Genomic DNA, 26,182 nt, shown 5'->3' with positions numbered 1-26,182 from the left:
ACGCCCCTGCACGACCCCCGTGGTCCAGGGCCTTTGCATCCCAAGGAGGCTGGGTTTCCCCAACTGTCAACTCCCAGGAAGAGAGCGAGAGAGCTCGCTTTTGTCCCTTCTGGCCCTGTAGTGCCCCATTTCCACGTTTTCCCTTCAGTTCTTGTTTCATGAGGGCCTCCTATGTGCCAAGCACCAGGCTGGATGGTGGGAATTTAGCCACTGTCTTCACAGTGCAATCAAGGCCCTGAGAACCTCCGACACATGAGAATCCGGTCAGACGGGAACTCGGTTAATGCAGAGAACAATACGTTGGGAAAGGACTCAAAGAGGAGGGCCATTTGAATTGGGCCTTCTTGCGAGGCCAAGGCGGGCAAATCACTTGAGGTCAGGAGTTCCAGACCAGCCTGACCAACAATGGTGAAACCCCGTCTCTGCTAAAAATACAAAAATTAGCGGGGCGTGGTGGGGCGCGCCTGTAGTCCCAACTACTCGAGAGGCTGAGGCAAGAGAATCACTTGAACCCAGGAGGTGGAGGTTGAATGAGCTGGTATCACTGCACTCCAGCCTGGGCGACAGAGCAAGACTCTGTCTAAATAAATAAATAAATGAAAAAGAATAAAATAATTGCCACCCCCCCCCCCTTTTTTTTTTGTAGAGACGAGGGTCTCACTTTGTTGCCCAGGCTGGTCTTGAACTCCTGGACTAAATCCAGTCTCCCGGCTGAGATTATAAGCATGAGCCACCGCAGCCAGCCTGGAAAATACGTCTTAAGGGGAGATTATCTAACTATCTAGTCAAGAGTAGAAGCCCTGAAATCCAATATATTTCAGTTCAAATCGTTTTCTTGGCTGTGTTGCCAGCGACAAGAGGCTTAATCTCTTTCTGCCTTATAAATTTAGGATGGTAATTCTTACTAGGGTTGTCTGCAGGGTGTCTGGCATATAGTTCTGATGTAATAAATATTTACTGAACACATATTTACGCTGTTCTAGGTGCTTGAACAAGGTACACAATTATCTCTGCCCTCGTGGGCTGCTGCTTCTTTTTTTTTTTTTTGAGACGGACTCTCGCTCTCTTCCCCCCCACCGGCTGGAGTGCAGTGACGCGGACTCGGCTCACTGCAAGCTCCGCCTCCTGGGTTCACGCCATTCTCTTGCCTCAGCCTCTCTAGTAGCTGGGACTACAGGCGCCCGCCACCCCGCCCGGCTAATTTTTTTGTATTTTTAGTAGAGACGGGGTTTCACCGTGTTAACCAGGATGGTCTTGAACTCCTGACCTCGCGATCCGCCCGCCTCCGCCTCCCAAAGTCCTGGGACTACAGGCGTGAGCCACCGCGCCCGGCCTTCTTCTTCTTCTTCTTCTTTTTTTTTTTTTTTTAAAGAAACGGCAGGGTCTCATTCTGTCACCCAAAAAGAGACGGCAGGGTCTCATTCTGTCGCACAGGCTGAACTGCATGGAGGGCGGTGGTGTAACCCTAGCTAACTGCCTCGAACTCCTGGGCTCGAGCGATGTGGAGCTGCTCTTCTGTGATGTGGACTAACTCCTAATGCATGGGACTTTCCTTCCTCCTAAGGCTTAATTTTCTCATTTGTAAATCAGGAGGTAAGAAGGGAGGGGATGGGCCTGGCGCCGTGGCTCAAACCTGTAATCCCAGCACTTTGGGAGGCCGAGGCGGGTGGATCACGAGGTCAGGAGTTCAAGACCAGCCTGACCAACATGGTGAAACTCCGGTTTTACAAAAAATACAAAAACTAGCCGGGCGTGGTGGCGGGCGCCTGTAATCCCAGCTACTCAGGAGGCTGAGGCAGGAGAATCGCTTGAACCCAGGAGGCGGAGGTTGCAGTGAGCTGATATTGCGCCACTGCACTCCAGCCTGGGTGACAGAACAAGATTCCGCCTCAAAAAAAAAAAAAAAAAAAAGAAGAAGGAAGGGGATGACTTTGGAAAAGCACAAGGAGCTGTTAGCTATTGTGTTGATCGGCACAAATGAATCAATAAGTGTGCTCTTCCCCAACTCTCCACCCCTCAGCAACACCCTATTGCAATACTCTCAATTCCGTTCCCAAGGGCCCCGGGCAAAAATGGAGCCCTCCTGGCTAGACTCCATCTCCCAGCGCGCCCCGCGGGGAAGCGCCCTGCGCTTGCGCTGCCAAGTCCTCTACGGCTTTGTCTCCCGGGAGTTCGAGTCGTTCTTTTCCTCCGCCCGCCTAATTTGCTTCCCACCCCACCTCCACGCTTGACCGTGCTGCCTTCTGGGGTATGTAGTCCGTGGCTGCCCGGACTTCAATTCCCAGCGGGCTTCGGGACGAGAACCCGGAAGGGGAGGCTGGAGAGGAGCGAGTAGGGGAAACCCGCGTAGCTGAGGGAGATGCAGCGCTCGGCGATGGTGAGAGCCCAGGCGAGGGCCGGGGGCGCTGGAGAGTCGGGACGGGGGTTCGGGACCGGGTGACGAGGGGGAAGAGGCAGGGGCGAAAGAAGGGGCTGGGCTGAGGGGAGATTGCCTGGGGGAGGGGATTGGGAGGAATGGGAGCCGGAGGTAGTAGTAGAAGAATGGTGGCTTGGGGAGGGGTCTTGGAGGTGGGGTGGGAGTGGAGCTTTGGAATTGATTGTAAAGGGGCTCAGAGCTGGGAAAGTGGGCCCCGAGTTGGAGACGGGGCTGGACGTCCAGGTAGAGGCCCTGAAAGTGTCGATTTCGATAGGGGGTTAACCTGTGGCGAGTGTATAAGGATCACGGTTAGGATGAGTGAGGGGGTCTGGAAGCTCTAAGGGACAGGCGAACGGTGGACGCGATGGGTTGGGGCCTCTGGATCGGATTGGGGGCAGGAAGGCAAGTTGAGGAGGTGGGAGGGAGAAATCAGTGGTAGGAGAGTGTGGGTTCAGGCTCCAGGACTGAAGGTGGGGTGAGGAGTGTGAAATTAGGGGCGTGTATGTAGTGATGATTTCCCTAGTCCCGCCAGAGACTCCCGGTGAGCTGGACAGGCACAGAACTGTAGGATAATATGGCCAGAAAGGGCCATCCAGACAGACAGGCTTTTCACCCTCGCTTCCCCAGTGGAATTTAGAAGAGTGCAGTGGTTTATCCCTATGAGAAGTACAGCATTCACATCCCCTATTCTCCCACCCCTTTGTGCCATGGACAAATCTGTGAGCCTTAGTGCCCTTATCTGTAGTATGGGAACGGCAAGCATGCCTCTGAGAACAGGGTTAAAGGGAGTCATTAAAACCGTTACTATTAATGGGAGATCTGGGCTGTGAAGTTTCAGTCTCAGAGCTGTTGGTGGGAAGTTCTCCGCCCCGGAATGTGACTGGGTTACAGGTGCTAATGGATTTCCTCCTTTCCAGTCCAGTCCCAGAGGGCGTTTTCTCAAAAGCTGGCACTGATCTGGGCACACACCCCAGCTCAGAAGCATGTAGGGGCTCCCTACTGTGGATTACAGTTAACACTTACTGTTTTAGGAAATGCCTGGCCCTGTCCTTAGCTGTTTGTGTACATTAACTCATTTAATTCTGATAACACCCCTGAGGGGTAGGTGCTGTTATTTTCTCCATTTTATTGAAAGGAAACAGAAGTACAGAGAAATTAAGCAACTTTCCCAAGGCTATCCAGCATTAATTGCTAGACTCAGGATTCCGATCTTGGCAGCCTGGCTCAGAATCTGTGCTTTCAGCACTATAATTTAGTCCCCTCTCCATACTGAAATATACAATGTGATGAGTAGAGACAGAGAACAAAGCGGTCTAGAATATTAGTTCTGCCATTTACTTGCTATATGACCTTAGGCAACTCTTTTATATTTATTTATTTACTTAGAGACAAAGTCTACCTCTGTCACCAGTGGTATCTTGGCTCACCAGGAGCCTCTGCCTCCTGGGTTCAAGCGATTCTCCTGCCTCAGCCTCCTTGAGTAGCTGGGATTACAGGCTCATGCCACTATGCCTGGCTAATTTTTGCATTTTTAGTAGAAACGGGGCTTCGTCAGTTGGCCAGGCTGGTTTTGAACTCCTGACCTCAAGCCATCCACCCACTCCGGCCCCCCAGAGTGCTAGGATTATAGGCATGAGCCACCGCGCCCGGCCTATTTTTATTTTTTAAATTTTAATTATTATTTTTTTGAGATGGATTTTCGCTCTTGTTGCCCAGGCTGGAGTGCAATGGCGCGATCTCGGCTCACTGCAACCTCCGCTTCCCGGGTTCAAGCGATTATCCTGCCTCAGCCTCTTGAGTAGCTGGGATTACAGGCATGCGCCACCATGCCCAGCTAATTTTTGTAGTTTTAGTAGAGACACAGTTTCAGCATGTTGGTCAGGCTGGTCTCAAACTCCCGGCCTCAGGGGATCCACCTGCCTCCCAAAGTGCTGGGATTAACAGGCGTGAGTCACCGCACCTGGCCCTATTTTTATTTATTTATTTATTTATTTATTTTTTTTTTTTTTTGAGGCGGAGTCTCGCTCTGTCGCCCGGGCTGGAGTGCAGTGGCCCGATCTCAGCTCACTGCAAGCTCCGCCTCCCGGGTTTACGCCATTCTCCTGCCTCAGCCTCCCGAGTAGCTGGGACTACAGGCGCCCGCCACCTCGCCCGGCTAGTTTTTGTATTTTTAGTAGAGACGGGGTTTCACCGTGTTAGCCAGGATGGTCTCGATCTCCTGACCTCGTGATCCGCCCGTCTCGGCCTCCCAAAGTGCTGGGATTACTCTATTTTTATTTTTATGGGTTTTCTGTTTGTTTGTTTTGAGGCGGAGTTTAGTTCTTGTTGCCCAGGCGGAGTGCAATGGTGAGATCTTGGCTCACCCCAACCTGTGCCTCCTGGGTGCTTTGATTTTCTCTCCTCAGCTTCCCAAGTAGCTGAGATTGCAGGCATGCGCCACCACATCTGGTTAATTTTGTATATTTAGTAGAGACAGGGTTTCTCCATGTTGGTCAGGCTGGTCTCGAACTCCCAGCCTCAGGTGATCTGCCTGCCCCAGCCTCCCAAAGTGCTGGGATGACAGGCGTGAGCCACCGCGCCCAGCCTTTTGTTTTTTATTTTATTTATTTATTTTTTTTGAGATGGAGTCTCGCACTCTCACCCAGGCTGGAGTGCAGTGGCGCAATCTTGGCTCACTGCAAGCTCCGCCTCCCGGGTTCACGACATTCTCCTGCCTTAGCCTCTTGAGTAGCTGGGACCACAGGCGCCCACCACCACACCCGGCTAATTTTTTTGTATTTTTAGTAGAGACGGGGTTTCACTGTGTTAGCCAGGATGGTCTCGATCTCCTGACCTTGTGATCTGCCGGCCTCAGCCTCCCAAAGTGCTGGGATTACAGGCGTTTCCTGTGAGCCATCACACCCGGCCTGCCTTTTTATTTTTTTAAAGACAGGGTCTCTCTCTCTCTGTTGCCTAGACACGCCGGAATGCAATGGCGCAATCATGACTCACTGCAGCCTCAACCTCATGGGCTCAGGCAATCCTCCCACCTCAGCCTCTCAAGTAGCTGGGACTGATTTTTTATTACGCACAGCTAATTTTTTATTTTTATTTCTGTAGAGACGCGGGTCTTACTCTGTTGCCCAGGCTGGTCTCAAATTCCTAGGCTTAAGGGGTCTTCCTGTTTCAACCTCCAAAAGTGTTGGGATTGCAGGCATGAGCCACCACGCCTGGCCCTGGGCAAGTCTTTTGGGTTCTTCTCACCTATAAAATGGGATCAGTAACCCTAGGAAGGTGAGAGGTTCGGGAAGATAATGCAGTATAGTGGAACTTACTTTGTGAGCCCTTACTCCAATACTTATTGAAGGGCTCAGTGCACGTGAGTTGTTGGTTTTGAATGTTAGCAGGAAAGAGAAGGCAGTAGAGAGGAACCGAGAGGGAAGATGTCAGGCTGTCTCCTTTCTCTCTCATGTTGTCACCATATCCCTGCCCTCCACCCCTGGGCTCCTAAATCCAATTATGACTTCGGGAGAGGGTGCTTACAAACTGAATCTGTTTGGTTCAGTTTGTGGCGTGGTGGCTCATGCCTGTAATCCCAACATGTTGGGAGGCCAACACAGGCAGATTGCCTGAGGCCAAGAGTTCAATCGAGACCAGCCTGGCCAACATGGCAAAACCCCGTCACTATTAGCCGGGCGTGGTGGCGGATGCCTGTAGTCCCAGCTAGTCAGATTGCCTGAGGCCAGGAGTTCGATCGAGACCAGCCTGGCCAGCATGGCAACCCTGTCTCTATTAGCCGGGCATGGTGGCGGATGCCTGTAGTCCCAGCTAGTCAGATTGCCTGAGGCCAAGAGTTCGATCGAGACCAGCCTGGCCAACATGGCAACCCTGTCTCTATTAGCCGGGCATGGTGGCGGGCGCCTGTAGTCCCAGCTACTCAGGAGGCTGAGTCAGGAGAATCTCTTGAACCCAGGAGGTGGAGGTTGCATTGAGCCAAGATTGTGCCACTGCACTCCAGCCTGGGTGAAAGAGTGACTCTGTCTCAAAAAAAAAGAAAAAAGAAACTCAGTGTGTCCCCATTCCCATTCCTGTCCCCGCCAAATACCCAGTCTGGCCTTACTCCAGGTGTTTCAGTGAAGAGGAAATATTTCTAACTAGGTTTTTCCTATTGTTGTTGTTGTTAGTTTGCTTTTGTTCATTTAGCTTTTGGGTCATTAAGGCCTCACTGGGCAGTTTGACAACTTTGTAAAATCACCTTGAAACAGTTTGGTTTATTTATTGTGAGCTTTCTGGGCTTAATTCAGTGACTGTGATAGTAAGCTTATGGTTGAAAACATTGACTTCAGAGAGGCCCAGGCTCAAATCCCTGCTTCTGTTGCTGTGTGTCCTTAGCCAAGCTGCACTCCCACTCTGGGCCTCAGTCTACTTTTCCTTTTTTTTTTTTTTTTTTTTTTTTTGAGACAGAGTCTCACTCTTGTCCAGGCTGGAGTGCAGTGGCATGATCTTGGCTCACTGCAATCTCCAACTCCTGAGTTCAAATGATTCTTCTGCCTCAGCCTCCCGCGTAGCTGAGATTACAGACTTGTGTCACCACGTCTGGCTAATTTTGGTATTTTTAGTAGAGATGGGGTTTCACCATCTTGGCCAGGCTGGTCTCGAACTCCTGACCTCAGGTGATCCACCCGCCTCGACTTCCCTAAGTGCTGGGATTATAGACGTGAGCCACTGCTCCGACCTCTTTTTTTGTTTTGTTTTGAGCCAGTGTCTCACTTGGTTGCCCTGACTGGCATGCAGGGGCATGATCTTGGCTCACTGCAACTTCCACCTCCCAGGATCAAGGGATCCTCCCACCTCAGCCTCCTGAGTAGCTGGTACTGCAAGTGTGTGCCACCACGCCTGCCTAATTTTTGTAGAGTCAGCATTTCACCACATTGCCCAGGCTGATCTTGAACTCCTGACCTCAAGTGATCCACCCACCTTGGCCTCCCAAAGTGCTGGGGTTACAGGCATGAGCCCCGGTGCCCACCTGGCCTCAGTATTCTCATGTAAAAATGGGACCACATTTAAACTCTGAGCTTCTTGTAAGGAGCTGACGTGGTAACTGATGAGGTGGCATATATAAAATGCCTGGGGTATATTATGCTCTCATTAAGTGTGAGGTCCTCTTTTTTTTTTTTTTTGAGACTCCATCTTGCTTTGTCGCCCAGACTGGAGTGCGGTGGTGCGATCTCGGCTCACTGCAAGCTCCGCCACCCGGGTTCACGCCATTCTCCTGTCTCAGCCGCCCGAGTAGCTGGGACACAGGTGCCCACCACCATGCCCGGCTAAGTTTTTTGTATTTTTTAGTAGAGATGGGGTTTCACTGTGTTAGCCAGGATGGTCTCGATCTCCTGACCTTGTGATCCGCCCGCCTTGGCCTCCCAAAGTGCTGGGATTACAGGCGTGAGCCACCACGCCCGGCCTAAGTGTGAGGTCTTTCTGTGATTTTTATTCTTTCAAGAAAAGGTATTGAGGCTGGGCAAGGTGGCTCATGCCTATAATCTCAGCACTTTGGAAGGCCAAGGTGGGAGGCTGGGATTAACAGGGTGGCAGGATCAGTAGAACTCAGGAGTTTGAGACCAGCCTGGGCAACACAGGGAAAATTCATCTCTACAAACAAAAAAAAAATTTTTTTTTTTTTTAAAGACAGTCTCGCTTTGTCGCCCAGGCTGGAGTGCAGTGGCATGATCTCGGCTCACTGCAACCTCTGTCTCTCGGGTTCAAGCAGTTCTCCTGCTTCAGCCTCCCAAGTAGCTGGGATTACAGGCGTGCACCTCCATGCCCTGCTAATTTTTGTATTTTTAGTTGAGACGAGATGTCATCGTGTTGGCCAGGCTGGTGCCAAACTCCTAGCCTCAAGTGATTCACCCATCTCAACCTTCCAAAGTGCTAGAATTACAGGCATGAGCCACCTTGCCTGGCCATTTTTTTTTAGATGGAGTGTCGCTCTGTCACCCAGGCTGGAGTGTGGTGGTGCGATCTCAGCTCACCGTAGCCTCGACTTCCTGGGCTCAAGTGATCCTCTCACCTCAGCCTCCTGAGTAGCTGGGACTACAACTGCATGCCACCATACACAGCTAATTTTTGTATCTGTTTTGTAGAGATGGAGTCTTACTATGTTGCCCAGGCTCGTCTTGAACTCCTAGGCTCAAATGATCCGCCCGTCTTGGCCCTCCAAAGTGTTGAAATTACAGGCATAAGTCACTGCACCCAGCCTCAAATTATTTTTTTTTTAAATTAGGCTTGGTGGCATGAGCCTATAGTCCCAGCACCTCTGGAGGCTGAGGTGGGAGTATCACTTGGGCCCAGAAGGTGGAAGCTGCAGTGAGCTCTGATTGTCCCATTGAACTATAGCCTGGGTGACAGAGTGAGACCATCTCAAAAAAAAAAAAAAAAAAAATCAAAGCAACAACAAAAGAGAAAGAAAACAAAGAGAAAAATGGACTTTGGAGTCAGAGTGCCCAGCTTTGAATCTGGAAAATGGGGGTTCATTCCTTAGGTAGTCCGTGTGTTTATTTATTTATTTTAATTTTCTGAGACAAAGTCTGGCTGTGTTGCCCAGGCTGGAGTACAGTGGTACAGTCTTGACTCACTGCAACCTCTACCTCCTGGACTCAAGCCTTCCTCCTACCTCAGCCTTCCAGGTAGCTGGGACTGCAGGCGTGCGCCACCATGCCCAGTTAATTTTTTTTTAATTTTTTGTAGAGACAGGGTTTTGCCATGTTGCCTAGGCTGGTCCTGAACAACGAGACTCAAACTGTCAACCTGCCCAAACTGCTGGGATTACAGGCGTGAGCCACCGCACCTGGCCCACAAGTGTTTTAGTTATGTATTTATTTGTTCATTTATTTTTTGAGACAGGGTCTGGCTCTGTTGGCTGGGCTGGAATGCAGTGGCACTATCTTGGCTTACTGTGACTTCCACCTCCTGGGCTTAAGCCATCCTCTCACTTCAGCCTCCAAAATAGCTGGCACTACAGGGGCATGCCACCACACCTGGCTAATTTTTGTAATTTTTGTAGAGATAAAAAATACATCCTGCCAAGGCTGGTCTCAATCTCCTGAGCTCAAGTGATCCACCCACTGCAGCCTTCCAAAGTGCTAGAATTATAGGGTTGAGCCACCGAGCCCAACCTATTTATTTATTTAGAGACAGAGCCTGTCTCTGTCGCACAGGCTGGAGTACAGTGGTGCAATGACAGCTTACTGCAGCCTCAACCTCCTGGCCTCAAGTGATCCTCCTGCCTCAGCCTCCAGAGTAGCTGGGACTGCAGGTGCTTGCCACCATGCCCGGCTAATTAAAAAAAAATTTTTTTGGCTGGGCGCGGTGGCTCACACCTGTAATACCAGCACTTTGGGAGGCCGAGGCGGGTGGATCACGAGGTCAGGAGATCAAGACCATCCTGGCTAACACGATGAAACCCCATCTCTACTAAAAATACAAAAATTAGCCAGGCATGGTGGCAGGCGCCTGTAATCCCAGCTACTCGGGAGGCTGAGACAGAATGGGGTGAACCCAGGAGGCAGAGCTTACAGTGAGCCGAGATCGCACGACTGCACTCCATCTTGGGCGACAGAGCGAGAGTCCGTCTCAAAAACAAAAACAAAAACAAAATTTTGTTGGTGGTGCACAGTGGCCTCATTCCTATAATCCCAGCACTTTGGGAGGCTGATGTGGGCAGATTTCTTGGGGTCAGGAGCGTGAGACCAGCCTGGCCAACATGGTGAAACCCCATCTCTACTAAAAATACAAAAATTAGCCGGGCGTGGTGGCGTGCGCTTGTAGTCCCAGCTACTCGGGAGGCTGAGGCACAAGAATAGCTTCAACCCAGGAGATGGAGGTTGCGGTGAGCTGAGATCGCACCACTGCAGTCCAGCCTGGGTGACAAACAGGTTTCCGTCTCAAAGAAAACTAAAAAAAAAAATTCTTTTGTAGAGACAGGGTCTTGCTGTATTGCCCAGGCTGGTCTCAAACTCCTGGACTCAAGTGATCCTTCCACCTTGGCCTCCCAAAGTGCTGGGATTACAGGCATGAGCCACAGAGCCCAGCCCACAAGTGTTAATAGAGCACTTACCACGTGCCACTGTCTGTACTGGGTGCAGACTCGACCCTGCCATTGGGGAACTCGCTGTTGTCATAATGGTAGGGAAGTTCTGCAGGTATGCGGGCATTTGGGCTCATTTTCAAGTTTGAGTTTCTCTATTCCTGGTTCATTTTCAGTCCCTTATGCCAGCTTTGCCTGCTTGTCACTGCTTTCATGGATTTTTTAACATTCTGTCTCCGGCCCTCATTGAATTATCCGCAAACCTATTGGTTTGGGAAAAAGTTTCCAGTCCCTCACTTGTCCCCAATCCTATGTGTCACCTCTGTCCACCCTGAGGTGATCTGACACTTTTTTGTTTTCCATTGCCTTCATTTATTTGTCTTACAGCATTTGTCTGCTTTCCAAGTTGTTTTGCCTTTTCTTAAAATCTTAAATTTGTTTTCAGCCTGTGCTTGTCTGAAGCTTACTCATACAAAATGGTATTTTTACCATCTTTATTTCAAAACCTGTGACATATACTAGGAAACGAAGAAGAAAATTGTATTTTTTACCACGTTTAATGGTATATTTCTAACTGCTATGGTAAAGCTGTCTTACTCCTAAAAGCACAAGTTTTCTTTTTTCTTTTTTTTTTTTTTTAGGCGGAGTCTCGCTCTGTCACCCTGGCTGGAGTGCTGTGGCCGGATCTCAGCTCATTGCAAGCTCCGCCTCACGGGTTCACGCCATTCTCCTGCCTCAGCCTCCCAGGTAGCTGGGACTACAGGCGCCGCCACCTCGCCCGGCTAGTTTTTTTGTAGTTTTTAGTAGAGACGGGGTTTCACTGTGTTAGCCAGGATGGTCTCGATCTCCTGACCTCGCGATCCGCCTGTCTCGGCCTCCCAAAGTGCTAGGATTACAGGCTTGAGCCACCGCGCCCGGCCTTTTTTTTTTTTGAGATGGAGTCCCCTCCTCTGTTGCCCTGGGTGGAGTGCAATGGCGCGACCTTAGCTCACTGCAGCTTCTGCCTCCTGGGTTCAAGCAATTCTTCTGACTCAGTCTCCCAAGTAGCTGGGATTACAGGCATGCGCCACCACGCCTGGCTAATTTTTTTGTTTGTTTGTTTTGTTTTTGAGACGGAGTTTTGCTCTTGTTGCCCAGGCTGGAGTGCAGTGGCGTGATCTCGGCTCACTGCAACCTCCATCTCCCAGGTTCAAGAGATGATTCTCCTGCCTCAGCCTCCCAAGTACCTGGGATTACAAGCATGTGCCACCACGCCCAGCTAATTTTGTATTTTTAGTAGAGATGGGGTTTTGCCATGTTGGTTGGGCTAGTCTCAAACTCCTGACCTCAGGTGGTCCACCTGCCTGAGCATCCTAAAGTGCTGGGATTACAGGAATGAACCACTGTGCCCAGCCCTGACCCTCCTCTTTTGCTATATTTGTTTCCTTATAACGCTGGCCACCATGATGCTTACTATGTATTTGTTGTCTCCTTTTCCAATTAAGTTTTTTGTTTGTTTATTTTTGAGACTGGGTCTTGTTCTTTCGCCCAGGCCAGAGTGCAGCGTCACAGTCTCTGCACTCATTGCAACCTCTGCCTCCCAGACTCAAGCAATCCTTCCACCTCAGCCCCCTGAGTAGCAGGGACTATAGCATGAGCCACCACGCCTAGCTAATTTTTGTTTTTGCCTGTGACTCTTTAGGATCACTTTAATTTCAGAATGGGAAATAAAGAGGGAAGTAGTCTTTGGCTCAGTTAGTGATTTTCAAAGTCTTTTTTTTTTTTTTTTTTTTTTTTTTTTTGAGACGGAGTTTCGCTCTTCTTGGCCAAGCTGGAGTACAATGGCGCGATCTCACCGCAACCTCTGCCTCCTGGGTTCAAGCGATTCTCCTGCCTCAGCCTTCCCAAGTAGCTGGGCTTACAGGCATGTGCCACCATGCCCAGCTAATTTTGTATTTTTAGTAGAGACAGGGTTTCTCCATGTTGGTCAGGCTGGTCTTGAACTCCCGACCTGTGATCTGACTGCCTCGGCCTCCCAAAGTGCTGGGATTATAGGTGTGAGCCACCATGCCCGGCCTCAAAGTCTTTATTAGCTTCCCTTTTTATCTTTGTCTTTAAGAGACAGGGTCAGCCGGCACAGTGACTCAACGCCTGTAATCCCCAGTACTTTGGGAGGCTGAGGTGGGCAGATCACCTGAGGTCAGGAGTTTGAGACCAGCCTGGCCAACATGGTGAAACCCCGTCTCTACTAAAACTACAAAAAAAAAAAGAAAAAAAAATTTGCCGGGCGTGGTGGCAGGAGCCTGTAATCCCAGCTACTCGGGAGGCTGAGGCAGGAGAATCGCTTGAACCCAGGAGGCAGAAGTTGCAGTGAGCCGAGATGGTGCCATTGCACTCCAGCCTGGGCAACAAGAGTGAAACTCCATCTCATAGAAAAAAAAAAAAAAGAGAGACAGAGTTTCACTCTGTGGCCCAGGCCGGAGTGCAGTGGTGCAGTCGTAGGTCACTGCTGCCTTGCCCTCCTGGGCTAAACTGACCCTCCCACTTCAGCCTCTCAGGTAATTGGGCCTACAGGCATGCACCACCGCGCTCGGGCTAATTTTGTTTATTTTTTGTAGACAGGGTTTCACCATGTTGCAGGGACTGGTCCCAAACTCCTAGGCTCAAGTGATCCACCTGCCTCAGCCTCCCAAAGTGCTAGGATTACAGTTGTGAGCCACTGTTTTGCTTTAATTTTATCTCTTTTTTTGTTTTCAAATAAATTTTTAAGAAGAATTAGTTGGGGCTGGGCGTGGTGGCTCATGCTTATAATCCCAGCACTTTGGGGAGGCCGAGGCAGGTGGATCACGAGGTCAGGACATGGAGACCATCCTGACTAACACAGTGAAACCCAGTCTCTACTTCAAATACAAAAAATTAGCCGGGCGCAGTGGCGGACACCTATAGTCCCAGCTACTTGGGAGGCTGACGCAGGAGAATGACGTGAACCCGGGAGGTGGAGCTTGCAGTGAGCCGAGATTGCACCACTGTACTCCAGCCTGGGCCACAGAGCCAGACTCTATCTCAAAAAAAAAAAAAAAAAAGTGGGCTGGGTGTGGTGACTCACGCTTGTAATCCCAGCACCTTGAGAGGCTGAGGTGGGCAAATCACTTGAGGTCAGGATGAGAGCAGCCTGGCCAACATGGTGAAATTTCATCTCTACTAAAAATACAAAAAATTAGTTGGGCATAGTGAGAGGCGCCTATAATCCCTGCTACTCGGGAGGCTGAGGCAGGAGAATCGCTTGAACCTGGGAGGTGGAGGTTGCAGTGAGCCGGGATTGTGCCACTGCACTCTAGACTGGGCTACAGAGGGAGACTCCATGGCAAAAAAATAAATAATTAAAAATGAAAATTGAAAGTGAAGGCTGTGGGTGGTGACTCATGCCTTAAACCCAGCACTCTGGGGGTCCAGGGCAGAAGGATCGCTTGAGCCTCGGAGATCAAGACCAGCCTGGGAAACAAAGTGAGACCACATCTCTAAAATAATTTTTTAAATTGGCTGAGCATGGTGGCATGAGCCTGTAGTTCCAGCTACTCGGGAGGCTGAGACAGGAAGATCCGTTGGGCCCAGGAGTGTGAGGCTGTAGTGAGGTATGATCATACACTGCACTCCAGCCTGGGCAACAGAGGCGGGCCCTGTCTCTAAGTAAATAAATGAATCAAACACTTGTGGATTACTTAAGGAATGAACCCTCATTTTCCAGAGGAGGAAACTGATGTCCAATGGCATCAAGTGACTTACCATAGGTCACACAGCTGATGAGAGATAAAGCCAGGACTCAAAGCTGGGCACTCTGGCTCCAGAGCTGTGTTCAATACATTTTTCATTTTGTTTTCGTTTTGTTTTGTTTTTTGTTTGAGATGATCTCACTCTGTCACCCAGGCTGGAGTGCAGTGGTGCTGTCACAGCTCAATACAGCTTCAACCTCCTTGGCCGCCAAGCCCAACTGTTTTTTTTTTTTTTTTTTTTGTAGACGTAGTCTCTGTCACCCAGGCTAGAGTGCAGTGGTGCAATCTCAGCTCATTGCAGCCTCCACCTCCTGGGTTCAAGCAATTCTCCTGCCTCAAGCTTGTGAGTAGCTGGGATTACAGGAGCCCGCCATCACATTACAGGCATGAGCCACTGCACCCAGCCAGGATGATTGTAGTTTAGACCTTGAGCTCTAGAGTCAGCTGATCTTTGATTCTAAGTTCTGACTTGGTTTGGTTGCTCCTGCCTATAGTCCCAGCACTTGGGGAGGTCAGGGTGGAGGATTGCTTGAGCTCAAGAGTTAAAGACTGGCCTAGGCAACATAGTGAGACCTCATCTGTACAAAAAAATGTAAAAATTAGCTGGGCATGGTGGTACACACCTGTGGTTTCAGCTCCTCAAAAGGCTGGGATAGGCTGGGCACGGTGGCTCACATCTGTAATCCTCGCACTTTGGGAGGCTGAGCCAGGTGGATCACTTGAGGTCAGGAGTTCAAGACCAGCCTGACCAACATGGTGAAACCCTGTCTCTACTAAAAATACAAATATTAGGCCGGGCACAGTGGCTCACACCTATAATCTCAACACTTTGGGAGGCCAAGGTGAGTGGATCATCTGAGGTCAGGAGTTCAAGACCAGCCTGGCCAACATGGTGAAACCCCATCTCTACTAAAAATAAAAAAATTAGGCAAGGCCCAGTGGCTCATGCCTGTAGTCCCAGCACTTTGGGAGGCCGAGGCAGGTGGATCACGAGGTCAGGAAATCAAGACCATCCTGGCTAACATGGTGAAACCCCGTCTCTACTAAAAATACAAAAATTAGCCCGGTCTGGTGGCAGACACCTGTAGTCCCAGCTACTTGGGAGGCTGAGGCAGGAGAATGGCGTAAACCTGGGAGGCGGAATTTGCAGTGAGCCAAGATAGGGCCACTGCACTCCAGCCTGGGCAACTAAGCGAGACTCCATCTCTAAAATAAATAAATAAATAATAAATTAAAAAATAAAAAAATTAGCTGGACATGATGGCACATGCCTGTAGTCCCAGCTACTTGGGAGGCTGAGGCAAACAAATCGCTTGAACCGGGAGGCAGAGGTTGTAGTGATTGCAGTGAGCTGAGATTGCATCATTGCACTCCATCCTGGGCAACAGAGCAAGAGTCCGTCTAAAAAAAAAAACTAAAAAACAGGGCAGCTGGGATTGGAGGATCACTTGAGTCCAGGAGATTGAGGCCGCGATGAGGTGAGATTGTACTCCAGCCTGGGTGACAGTGAGACCATCTCAGAAAACAACAAAAAACACACTCACAAAAAGAGTTCTGCCACAAAGCTCTAAATGAGGGCAATTACTTAGCCATTCTCTGCCTCAGTTTCCTAATCTTTAACACGAAATTAAAAATAGGAGATAGAGGCTGGATGCGGTGGCTCACGCCTATAATCCTAGCACTTTGGGAGGCCGAGGTGGGCGGATCACGAGGTCAGGAGATCGAGACCATCCTGGCTAACGTGGTGAAACCCCGTCTCTACTAAAAATGGAAAACTTCACCCTGGCATGGTGGCACGCGCCTGTAGTCCCAGCTACTCGGGAGGCTGAGGCAGGAGAATAGCTTGAACGTGGGAGGCAGAGGTTGCAGTGAGCTGAGATCACGCCCCTGCACTCCAGCCTGGGCGACAGAGCGAGACTCTGTCTCAAAAAAAAAAAAAAAGGAGATGGAAGAATCAAACAAGTTCATATTTGTAGAGTGCTCGAGTATTTGTAGAGTGCTCAAGTATTGACTGCTGTTGTGATGATCATTTTCTAATATATTCATGTTGGTTCTGACTATTTATTTGGATGTCTGACCCCTTTCCCATGAGCCATTCCTGGGGAGCTCAGTGTCACCTGTGTGTTCCAGCACCCAACAATGGCCAGCATGCAGGACCACAGTGAATGTCAGGGACAAGTTTTTGCAAATGCTCCACATATGCTAGGGATGTAAATATGTGGATTATTTAATTGTTGAGGGCATTCGACCAAGGGTGTAAATTGCGTGGTTCAGGTCCTTGCTAATTTTCCCAAGCAGTCTTTTCTTAGAAATATGTTAAGGTTTCCCATATCAGTTGTGGATTTAACAAACTTTCCCTTGTCATTTTGTAAGTTTATGGCTGTCACGTGTAGAGATGGTCGTTTTTTGCTTTATCTATTTGGAGGCCATAGTATTTGGATCATGTATGTTGAGAACTTTTGTGTATAATGGGCCACTTCTACCTCCCTCCCCCAGCCCTAGGTACTCATGTAGAGAAGTAAATAATGGGTCATTTTGTTTTGTCATCATCCATTGCTTTTGTCAGTTTATTTTTTATTTTATTTATTTATTTTTAATTTAATTTAAGACAGTCTCGTGCTGTCACCCAGAGTGGAGTGCAATGGCCCGATCTCAGCTCACTGCATCCTCTACCTCCTGGGCTCAAGGAATCCTCCCACCTCAGCCTCCTGAGTACCTGGGACTACAGGCACGTGCCACTACACCCTGCTAATTTGTGTATATTTTGTAGCGATGGGGTTTCACCATGTTGCCCAGACTGGTCACAGACTCCTGAGCTCAAGGGATCTTCCCACCTCAGCCTCCCAAACGTGCTGGGATTACAGGTATGAGCCACTGCACCTGGCCAATTTTTTTTTTTTTTTTTTTAAAGGGGTAATGTTGCTCCTCTACTTGTCTCTTGGTTTGTGTTTTCCCAGCCAGTTTTTTGCCATCTTTTGATTTTCCATATTTTTGGTTCACAGTGTTTTACAATGAATAGATTTTCATGGAGTAGTTACTGAAGGCTGACCTAATGTAGGGCCTTATGCTGGGCTCAGTGTCGGGGGAGTTAGAAGATCCTGCCTCAGGCCCTTCTCCTCTTCCTGCCCCAGCCTCCACAGGAGGATCATAGTTGGGGAGAGAGACCCACGCAAGACGATGACCCAGAGTGGGCAGGGAAGAGGGAACCCAGAGGTCCTCTCTGGGCAGGTGGTTGATTTCCAGGAAGGGAGTTGGGGAAGGCCTCTCCATTAAAACTGCATTTGAACACAGACTTGAATGAAGTAAGGAATTGAGCCTTGCAGAGCGTGAATGTATTGCAATTGGTGGAAACAGCAAATGCAGAGCCCAGGGAAGGCAAGAGCCGGGTGACTGTGAGGTATAGATAGCAATGAGCCCACCGCATGGACGCCCTGGGTGAAGCCTGGACCTGGCCTAGGGGCATTGGGGGTGTCAGCTTCCTGGAGGAGGGGTGGTCAAGCTGAAACCCCAGGGAATATATAGTGAAACAGTAGGGCACAGTGACTGGGAAATCAGATTCCCTGGCTTCATATCCCTGCTCCAGCTCACACCCCAGCTCTGTGTGACCTTGTGGTCAGGAGACCTGCCCTGCGTGTTTCTTCATTCATACCGTGGAGACGATAACTCCTACCGGGATCAGATGGGGCCTGAGTATTCTATGTATGCCAGATCAGGTGCCCAGCAGGGTGCACTGGGGTATTGCCTGCGGGGCGGAGGAGTGGGGAGGGATGCCACTGGACAGGTGGGGTATCTGGGGGTTTTCCAGAGGGCACTGGGGAGCCATGGCAGGTTCTCACCAGGATAGGGACGGGTTCAGGTTTATAGGATTGTGCTTTAACAGGACTTTCCTGGCCGGGCACGGTGGCTCAAGCCTGTAATCCCAGCACTTTGGGAGGCCGAGACAGGCGGATCACGAGGTCAGGAGACCGAGACCATCCTGGCTAACACGGTGAAACCCCGTCTCTACTAAAAACTACAAAAAACTAGCCGGGCGAGGTGGCGGCGCCTGTAGTCCCAGCAACCCGGGAGGCTGAGACAGGAGAATGGCGTGAATCCGGAAGGCGGAGCTTGCAGTGAGCTGAGATCCGGCCACAGCATTCCAGCCTGGGTGACAGAGCGAGACTCCGTCTCAAAAAAAAAAAAAAGGACTTTCCTGGCTGCACTTTTGTATTAAGCGAGGCAGGTTTGGGGCGCCCGTTTGGAAAGGATGAACTGGCAGCTCCGAATGGCTACACGGCTTGAGCCTTGAATGCCAGGCCCAGAGGCTTGATTTCAGTTGCCGTGGGAACCTTCGTAGGGTTCTGTCCATTTGTTTTTCAGGGTGGGGCTATCCCAATGCCAAATTCCCCCCGCGGAAATCCTCAGCACCCCACCCCCCGCCCCTCATAGTTCCCAACTAAAGCTGGATACTCTGTTTTCTCCGCCTGCTTCCTTCCGCCTTGGTGTTCTTAATCCCCGGGCTGCGTGGCCCTTTAAATCTCAAGCGTCAATCAGGGCTTCTGTTCGAGGGAACGTGGTGTAATACGCCTCCCCTGGAGTGCCGTGGCCTTTGCCCTGACCTTGTTCCGTTTAGCTGGACGTTGGGAGTTGTTCCACGCTCCCTTGCATCCGGCTGTGTCTACCCCACCACCCACTCCCGTCACCTCTCGCCTACTCCTCCCTATTTCGAAGTTGGGCCCCTTCGCCAAGGCCTGCCTTATATGGGCACGGCCCCGAATGGCGGCCGCTCATTGGCTAAGGGCGTCACGCGCGCGTCTGTCAACAAAGGGGCGGAGGGAAGCTAGTTGCTCCCCTGCCCGCGCGGTGGCCGGAGGGAAGGAGCGAGGGGGCGGGCCCTCTTACCTTTCGCGCGCATGCGTGTGGCCTGCAGCCTTCTCCCGCCGCTTGGGGGGGCTGCGGGTGAGGGCTTTTTGGGGGCGTGTATAGGTTTCGAGGGTCACCTGAGGGGTTTGGAAGGTTTCTTTGGCGGGGCGGTTACAAGATTTGGGGGTTCCCTTTGCATTTGCAAAATGTTCTGGGGCTTGGGGAAGTTTTAACGTGGGTTTAAGGGATACTTTTAGGGTTCCCTTGCGCTTAAGGGGCACCTTGGAGTTTGGGTTCGTTTGTAATGCGGAAGGTTCGGTTGTGTTTTCGGGATGGAGTTCCCTTTGTGTTTTGGAGGGTTTGTTGGGCATAGGATATGGGGAGCTCCGGGAGAGACGGAAGCAAAGAGCCCGAGTACCAGTTCTAGCGCTGGAATGTCTGGGCTTGCATCTTGACTTCCTACCTGTCTGAACCCGGACAGGAGATTTCATCTGTGTCTCATCGGGAACTAGGCATTAATAACACTACCTGCTTCCTAGGGACCGAGGAGGATTAGCAGGAATTATTAGCGCAGTACCTAATAAGCTCGCAGCGAGTGTGCAGTAAGCACATGTCTGCTATTGTAACATTTGTGAGGTTTCTTTGGGTTTTTTTTTTTTTTTTTTTGGCTTTGTGAAATATTTTTAAGGTTTAAGATTCATCTTAAAGTGTTAGGGAGCTTTTGTGTTTTCAAAGAGTTCGTCTGCTGTTGGAGGGCTTCTAGTGGAATTAGGAGATAATGGAGGAGGGTTGGGGGAAGTATAGGATTCCGGGAGAGTGGTTGTTTATGACATAGGTTGGGGAATTGCTGTGTTGGGATCTGTGAGAGATTGATTGAGATTCGGCCCTTCAGTACTGGAGAGGATATTTTTAGGTTCGGTGGTTAAAAGTAGTATTTGGAAGGTTTTCGATATTCGGGGGAGGACATTGAGATGCTGGAGGTAAGGTTGGAACTGATTAGGGGACTTGAGTGGGTGGCCAAGTTGTAGCAGGTTGGCATCTGTAGAGACTGGCTTTTGCTGTGTTAGCCTGCCTCTCTGGGCACTTGGATGTACAGGTCAAGTACCGCTTACCTGAAAAGCTTGGGACCAAAAGTGTTTCGGATTTTGGATTTCTTCGGATTTCGAGTATTTGCATTATACTTACCAGTTGATATGCCAAGTCTGAAAATCTGAAATGCTCCAATGAGCATATGCTATCAGTGTCATCTTGGCACTCAAAAAGTTCTGAATTTGGGAGCATTTTGGATTTTCAGATTTGAGATACTCAACATGTATGTGAATTGGTGGTTGGTAAACAGCCATCTATATGTTTTAGAGGCTATGGAGTGATGTTTTTAACACTGAGCTGAGATTACAGCAGGGACTGTAAGTATTTGAGGGGTAGGTGGGATTGGGGATTATGGAGGGGAGATAAAGATTCTTGACACGGGGTTTCTCTGTGTTTACTGGTACCTGTGAGTGCTTGGAGGCTGTCTGGATTTTGCTTTGTTTTGTTTACCTTTTTTTTTTTTTTTGAGACGGAATTTCGCTCTTGTCACTCAGGCTGGAGTGCAATGGCAAGATCTCAGCTCACCACAACCTCCGCCTCCCGGTTCAAGCTATTCTGCCTCAGCCTCCTGAGTAGCTGGGACTACAGGCTTGCACCACCACGCCTGGCTAATTTTTGTATTTTTCGTAGAGACAGGGTTTTGCCATGTTAGTCAGGCTGATCTCGAATTCTGACCTCTGGTGATCTGCCTGCCTGGGCCTCCCGAAGTACTGGGATTACAGGCATGAGCCCCCGCGCCTGGCCTGGAATTGCTTGAATTTAGAGGGACAGTCTGTACTGCAGGAGTTGGCAAACTTTTTCCATAAAGAGCCAGATAATGGGTATTTTAAGCTTTGCAGGCCATGTGGTCTTTGTTCTGCTATTCAGCTCTGCTGTTGAAGATGAAAGCATCCATAAACAAATGAGCATGTTTCAATAAAACTTTATTTACAAAGACAGCGAGCTGGATTTGGCTTCTGGGCCATAGTTTGCTGACCTCTCTGGCCTGTAGGCATGTGGAAGTTTCAAGGTTTAAAGGGTCATTTTGGTTTTGAGCTGTCTGGAGGGAGATGAGCCAGAGAAAGATTGAGGCATATGTTACTTAGTAGGTTCAAACTGCAATGCAAGTGATCATATCGGACTCATGTGCAAGATTGCCTCCAGATTAGATCACTCACATCAAGTCATTCCAAAATAAAATAGTCATTATTAACAGAGCCCTAAATTGAAGAGTCCAGAAACCAAGTTGAGAGCCTCTTTTTGCTCCGGACCCACTGGAATCTTAGCTATGTCACCCTTCCCCACTCTGAGCCTCTGTTTATCTGTGTGCAGCTTGAGGAGAAAGCTAGGCTAGAACAGCACCCCCCCCCCCGCCCTGTTTTTTCTTTTTCTTTTTTTTGCTGAGATGGGTTCTCTCTCAGTCAACCAGGCTGGAGTGCAGTGGTATGATCACAGCATCACAGCTCACTGCAGCCTGGGCCTCCTGGACTCAAGCAATCCTCCCACCTCAGCCTCCCAAGTAGCTGGGACTACAGGTGCGCCCCACCCCACCTGGCTAATTTCTGTCTCTTTTTTGGTAGAGATGGGTTTTGCCCAGGCTGGTCTCAAACTCCTAGGCTCAAGCAGTCTGCCCACCTCGGCCCCCCAAAGTGCTGAGATTACAGGCACAAGCCACCACACCTGGCTTTGCTCTCTTTTTTAGAGGGTCTCACTCTGTCACCCAGGTTGGAGTGCAGTGGTGCCATCATTGCTCCCTGCAGCCTGGAACTCCCAGGCTCTAGAACAGGCCGTCTTACTCCACAGATCTATGGTTGTGCTTCAGGGAATTACCTGTACCGTCTTTTCAAGGGTGTGCATTTTTCTGACTGAGGACACACAGCTTTAATAAATTCTCATTAAGCCCCGACCTGAAAAAAAAGAAAAGCCGATTTTTTAAGTGCTTGTCTGAATCTGACCTCAGATTTTCTTCCCCCCTCCCAGCCCATCTTGTTGCTCTCTCTCTGGGTTTAAGCAGCCATAGCTGTGGGTGGGGCTGGGAATTTCTGTCTTTTCAGGGACGAGCTACTGAGTGAGCAAATAGAAAAAGGACCGTGTCTGTGAGTGGTCCTTTCGCTTAAGTGTAAAAGTTATGGCAGTGTAAAGGCCTCTGGATTGTGGGGTAAGGCAGTAGGGTAGGATCTATGGGGTTGGAGCGCGCTGCCAGTTAGGGTCCCACTCTGCAAGTTAAAAGGGCATCTCTCATCCCCTCTGCAACCCTTTGCTCACCAGAGCAAGGCAGTGGGAATAGAGTTCTTTTTTTTTTTTTTTGAGACGGAGTTTCGCACTTGTCGCCCAGGCTGGAGTGTAATGGCGCCATCTCGGCTCACTGCAACCTCCGCCTCCCAGGTTCAAGCGATTCTCGTGCCTCAGCCTCCCAAGTAGCTAGGATTACAGGCATGAACCATCACACTCAGCACATTTTTGTATTTTTAGTAGAGATGGGGTTTCACCATGTTGGCCAGGCTGGTCTCAAACTCCTGACCTCAGGTGATCTGCTCACCTCAGCCTCCCAAAGTGCTGGGATTACAGGCGTGAGCCACTGCTCCTAGCCAGGAATAGAGTTTTGATGATTTGGTTTGGTCTAAGGAGAGGTGGAGGTTGGGGTGGTCCTGGCAAGAAAGGCTGTCCCCCTAGTTCCCCAACCTCCTCTTCCTGTCTCCAGGTGGCATGTGGAGCCTCCCACCACCACCTAGGTCCTGAGATGTGGTGAAGCCCAGCCCGTCTGCCATCATCCCCCAGCATGGACCGAGGAAGCCTCCTGCCCTTCCAGCTATGGTGCCCCCGGCCCTTTGGCACCTACTCACAGAACCAGCCGCGCCCGCCTTCTGCGGCCCTCAAGCCATCAGCCTGCCCTGAGCCTGGTGGCGGGGCCGAGCCAGACCATGGGCCTGCCCACTCAGAGAACACACCACCTGCCTTGGCCACCGAGGTCCCTGCCTCCCAGCCGGCTCCGCTCCTCTCAGCAGCAGCTGCTGGTGATGAAGGTCGAGTCCTCCTGGACACGTGGTATGTCATCAAGCCCGGGAATACAAAGGAGAAGGTGGCCTTCTTTGTGGCCCACCAGTGTGGTGGGGGCAGCCGGGCCAGCTCCATGAAGGTAAAGGGACACTGGGGCAGTGATAGCTCCAAGGCCAAGCGGAGGAGGCGCTGTCTTGACCCCACCAAGGCTCCTCCTGACCCAGGGGGCCGGGAGGGCCTGGCTGCCTCTGAGGAGGGCCCTGCCTCAGCCGGTGAGGACGTGGACCTGCTCTCTGTGGCCGAGATGGTGGCCCTGGTGGAACAGCGGGCAGCCCTGGCCCTGCAGAGCTACCCACGACCGGCCACTCCAGCGCCTGTAGTTTTTGTGTCCGCGGAGCAGGGTGGACCGGCCAAGGGGGTGGGGTCTGAACGGCGGTCCGGTGGTGGGGACTGCAGCCGTGTAGCCGAGGCCGTGGCCCACTTTGAGGCGCAGAGGGACAGCCCTCCCACCAAGGGCCTCCGCAAAGAAGAGCGACCCGGGCCAGGCCCTGGGGAGGTACGCATCGCCTTCCGCATCTCCAATGGGCGGGAGCCCCGTGCACCAGACAGCGGCCTGCCCAGTGGGGGCGGGGGCAGGCCTGGTTGTGCCTACCCTGGCAGCCCAGGTCCTGGGGCCCGAGCCAAGGACAAGATCACGTGTGACTTATACCAGCTCATCAGCCCCTCGCGGGATGCCCTCCCCAGCAACGTGGAGTTCCTGCTGGCTAGGGCGGATGAGGCCAGCGAGGGTGATAGCCCGGCGCCCGCCAGGTCCGAGGACACTCCCCCGGCGCCCCCTCCGCCCCCTGCCCGGGACTGCGGAGCGTCAGGTTTCCACGTGGACGTGGTGGTGACGGGCGTCGTAGATGAGTGCATCTTCTTTGGCAAGGATGGCACCAAGAACGTGAAGGAGGAGACTGTGTGCCTGACGGTCAGCCCAGAGGAGCCGCCGCCTCCGGGCCAGCTCTTCTTTCTCCAGAACCGCGGGCCGGACGGGCCCCCGGAGCCACCCCCGGCAGACTCCCCGGCCACCGCGCCCGGCCCAGATGATGCCGATGGAACGGCAGACACCTCCCTGTGTCGCCTGTACCGGCATGTGTCGCACGACTTCCTAGAAATCCGCTTCAAGATTCAGCGGCTGCTGGAGCCACGACAGTACATGCTGCTGCTGCCAGAGCACGTGCTGGTCAAGATCTTCAGCTTCCTGCCCACGCGCGCGCTGGCCGCACTCAAGTGCACCTGCCACCACTTCAAGGGCATCATCGAGGCATTCGGCGTGCGGGCCACAGACTCGCGCTGGAGCCGAGACCCGCTCTACCGCGATGACCCGTGCAAGCAGTGCCGCAAGAGATACGAAAAGGGCGATGTGTCGCTCTGCCGCTGGCACCCCAAGCCCTACCACCATGACCTGCCTTACGGACGTTCCTACTGGATGTGCTGCCGCCGAGCCGACCGCGAGACGCCCGGCTGCCGCCTGGGCCTCCACGATAACAACTGGGTGCTGCCCTGCAATGGGCCGGGTGGAGGCCGGGCAGGCCGGGAGGAGGGGAGGTGAAGCCGGGGGAGGGGGGGGGAGAGCCCACCACGCCCACCCCTCCCCTCTCCCCCCGGGAGCCGAGGGTCCGGACTGGGCCGCCTGCCCATTCCCCCACTCCAGGCAGCATTGATCCCCCACTGGAACTGAGCTGGGGTTCAGCAGGGGTGACGCAGGAAAGCACTCTGCTTGATCCTGTTGATTTTCTACTCTTCAGAACCAGGGCCGTGGACCCTCTGAGAAGGGTGTTTTTTTAATCAGCATCTCACTTTATTCTCCATTCAGCCCAACCCCCTTCCCTGCCACGCTCTCCACCCCAGGGACCCACCAGCAGGGAGCAGACGGCAGCTAATTTTGGTACCACGTAAGGGTTCCCCCATTCTGGCCCCCATCCTCTCCCTCGCCCCAGTTCTTTCTCGCTGGAGCTGTTATTTCCCAAGAGGCTGCATCGCCCAAGGTTGGCACCTCTCCTAACCTGCCACACCACAGCTCCCACTTCTCTAGGAATTGGGGGCTATCGGGTCACAGGTGGGATCTGGCATTTTATCATGACAGTTCGCCATTTCTGGATGGTTTGCCTATTAAAGAAGTGAGGGGAAAATAACTTTTCTCCTTAACCTCAAGCTACCAGTCTCCTCTTCCCCATAGAGGAAGAGGGGGGGCAAAAAAAAAAAAAAAAAAAAAAAAGCTGAAGTATAAAAATCCTCCTCCTCCCGTTATTATTTAAGCTACTGCCATCAACCCCACCCCCATGAAGCTGTGAAGCCCTTTGCCTCGCTTTTGACAGCGTGGGGGGGCCCTGTGGGCAGGGACTTCGGATTTGCATTTCTGGGTTGTTTTTCCTTCCACTCTGGGCTCTCATTCAGGCATTGGGGTCTCCTCACCCCGGCCACATGTTTCTCTAAGAATCCTTTGGTCAACCAAGACCTTGATTTTTCAGGCATTTTGGTCTGGGGTATTTTTGTTTGTTCTGTGTTTTGTTTTGTTTTCTTTCCATCATTGTGGTTCTGGAAGCTTCTAGCGTGTGGCATCTGACCAATTTTGAGTTGGTCCTTTCTATAAAATCAATATTTATAAGGCTGTGCGCAGACTGGTTTGTGTGTTGTGAAGGGAGGGTTTGGGAAGAGAGGGGAGTTGTAGGCCTGTGCATGGGGGATGGAAAAAGTGGAGAGAGAAGGGATCCCTAGCCAAGTCCCTTAGTCTGAGATTATTTTTTACTCTTCTCATCTGTGTCGGTTTGGATTTGAAAAATCTCAAAATAGTAGAAGCTTGAACAAGATTTTTTTTTTTTTCCCTCTTAGAGACAGGGTCTCATTCTGTCACCCAGGCTGGAGTGCAGTGGTGTGATCACAGCTCACTGCAGCAACCTCCTGGGCTCAAGGAAACCTCCCACCTCATCCTGCCAAGCAGCTGGTTTTCTACAGGTGTGCGGCACATACCGAGATAATTTTTAAATTTTTTTTGGTACAGATGGG

At 51.2% G+C, this 26,182-nt stretch overlaps 1 protein-coding gene across 2 annotated transcripts; it reads left to right on the top strand.

The window, feature by feature from the left end:
* The first annotated feature begins 2,276 nt into the window (after nt 1-2,276).
* FBXO46 (F-box protein 46) lies at nt 2,277-25,787 on the top strand. Of its 2 annotated transcripts, none has more exons than XM_030913296.1 (2): nt 2,277-2,389; nt 22,839-25,787. In XM_030913296.1, exon 2 carries the CDS (start codon nt 22,917-22,919, stop codon nt 24,726-24,728), a length of 1,812 nt encoding a protein of 603 aa, XP_030769156.1. In that variant the 5' UTR covers nt 2,277-2,389; nt 22,839-22,916; the 3' UTR covers nt 24,729-25,787. The 2 variants fall into 2 exon arrangements, with proteins under 2 accessions (XP_030769156.1, XP_010375767.2); XM_010377465.2 differs by having other exon boundaries at nt 2,306-2,377.
* Nucleotides 25,788-26,182: the final 395 nt, after the last annotated feature.

This window comes from Rhinopithecus roxellana, chromosome 12, assembly GCF_007565055.1.
Source record: "Rhinopithecus roxellana isolate Shanxi Qingling chromosome 12, ASM756505v1, whole genome shotgun sequence".
Classification (NCBI taxonomy): Eukaryota; Metazoa; Chordata; class Mammalia; order Primates; family Cercopithecidae; genus Rhinopithecus; species Rhinopithecus roxellana.
Note: the sequence above shows the minus strand (reverse complement) of the source record. Positions and strands in the feature narration are given on the sequence as shown.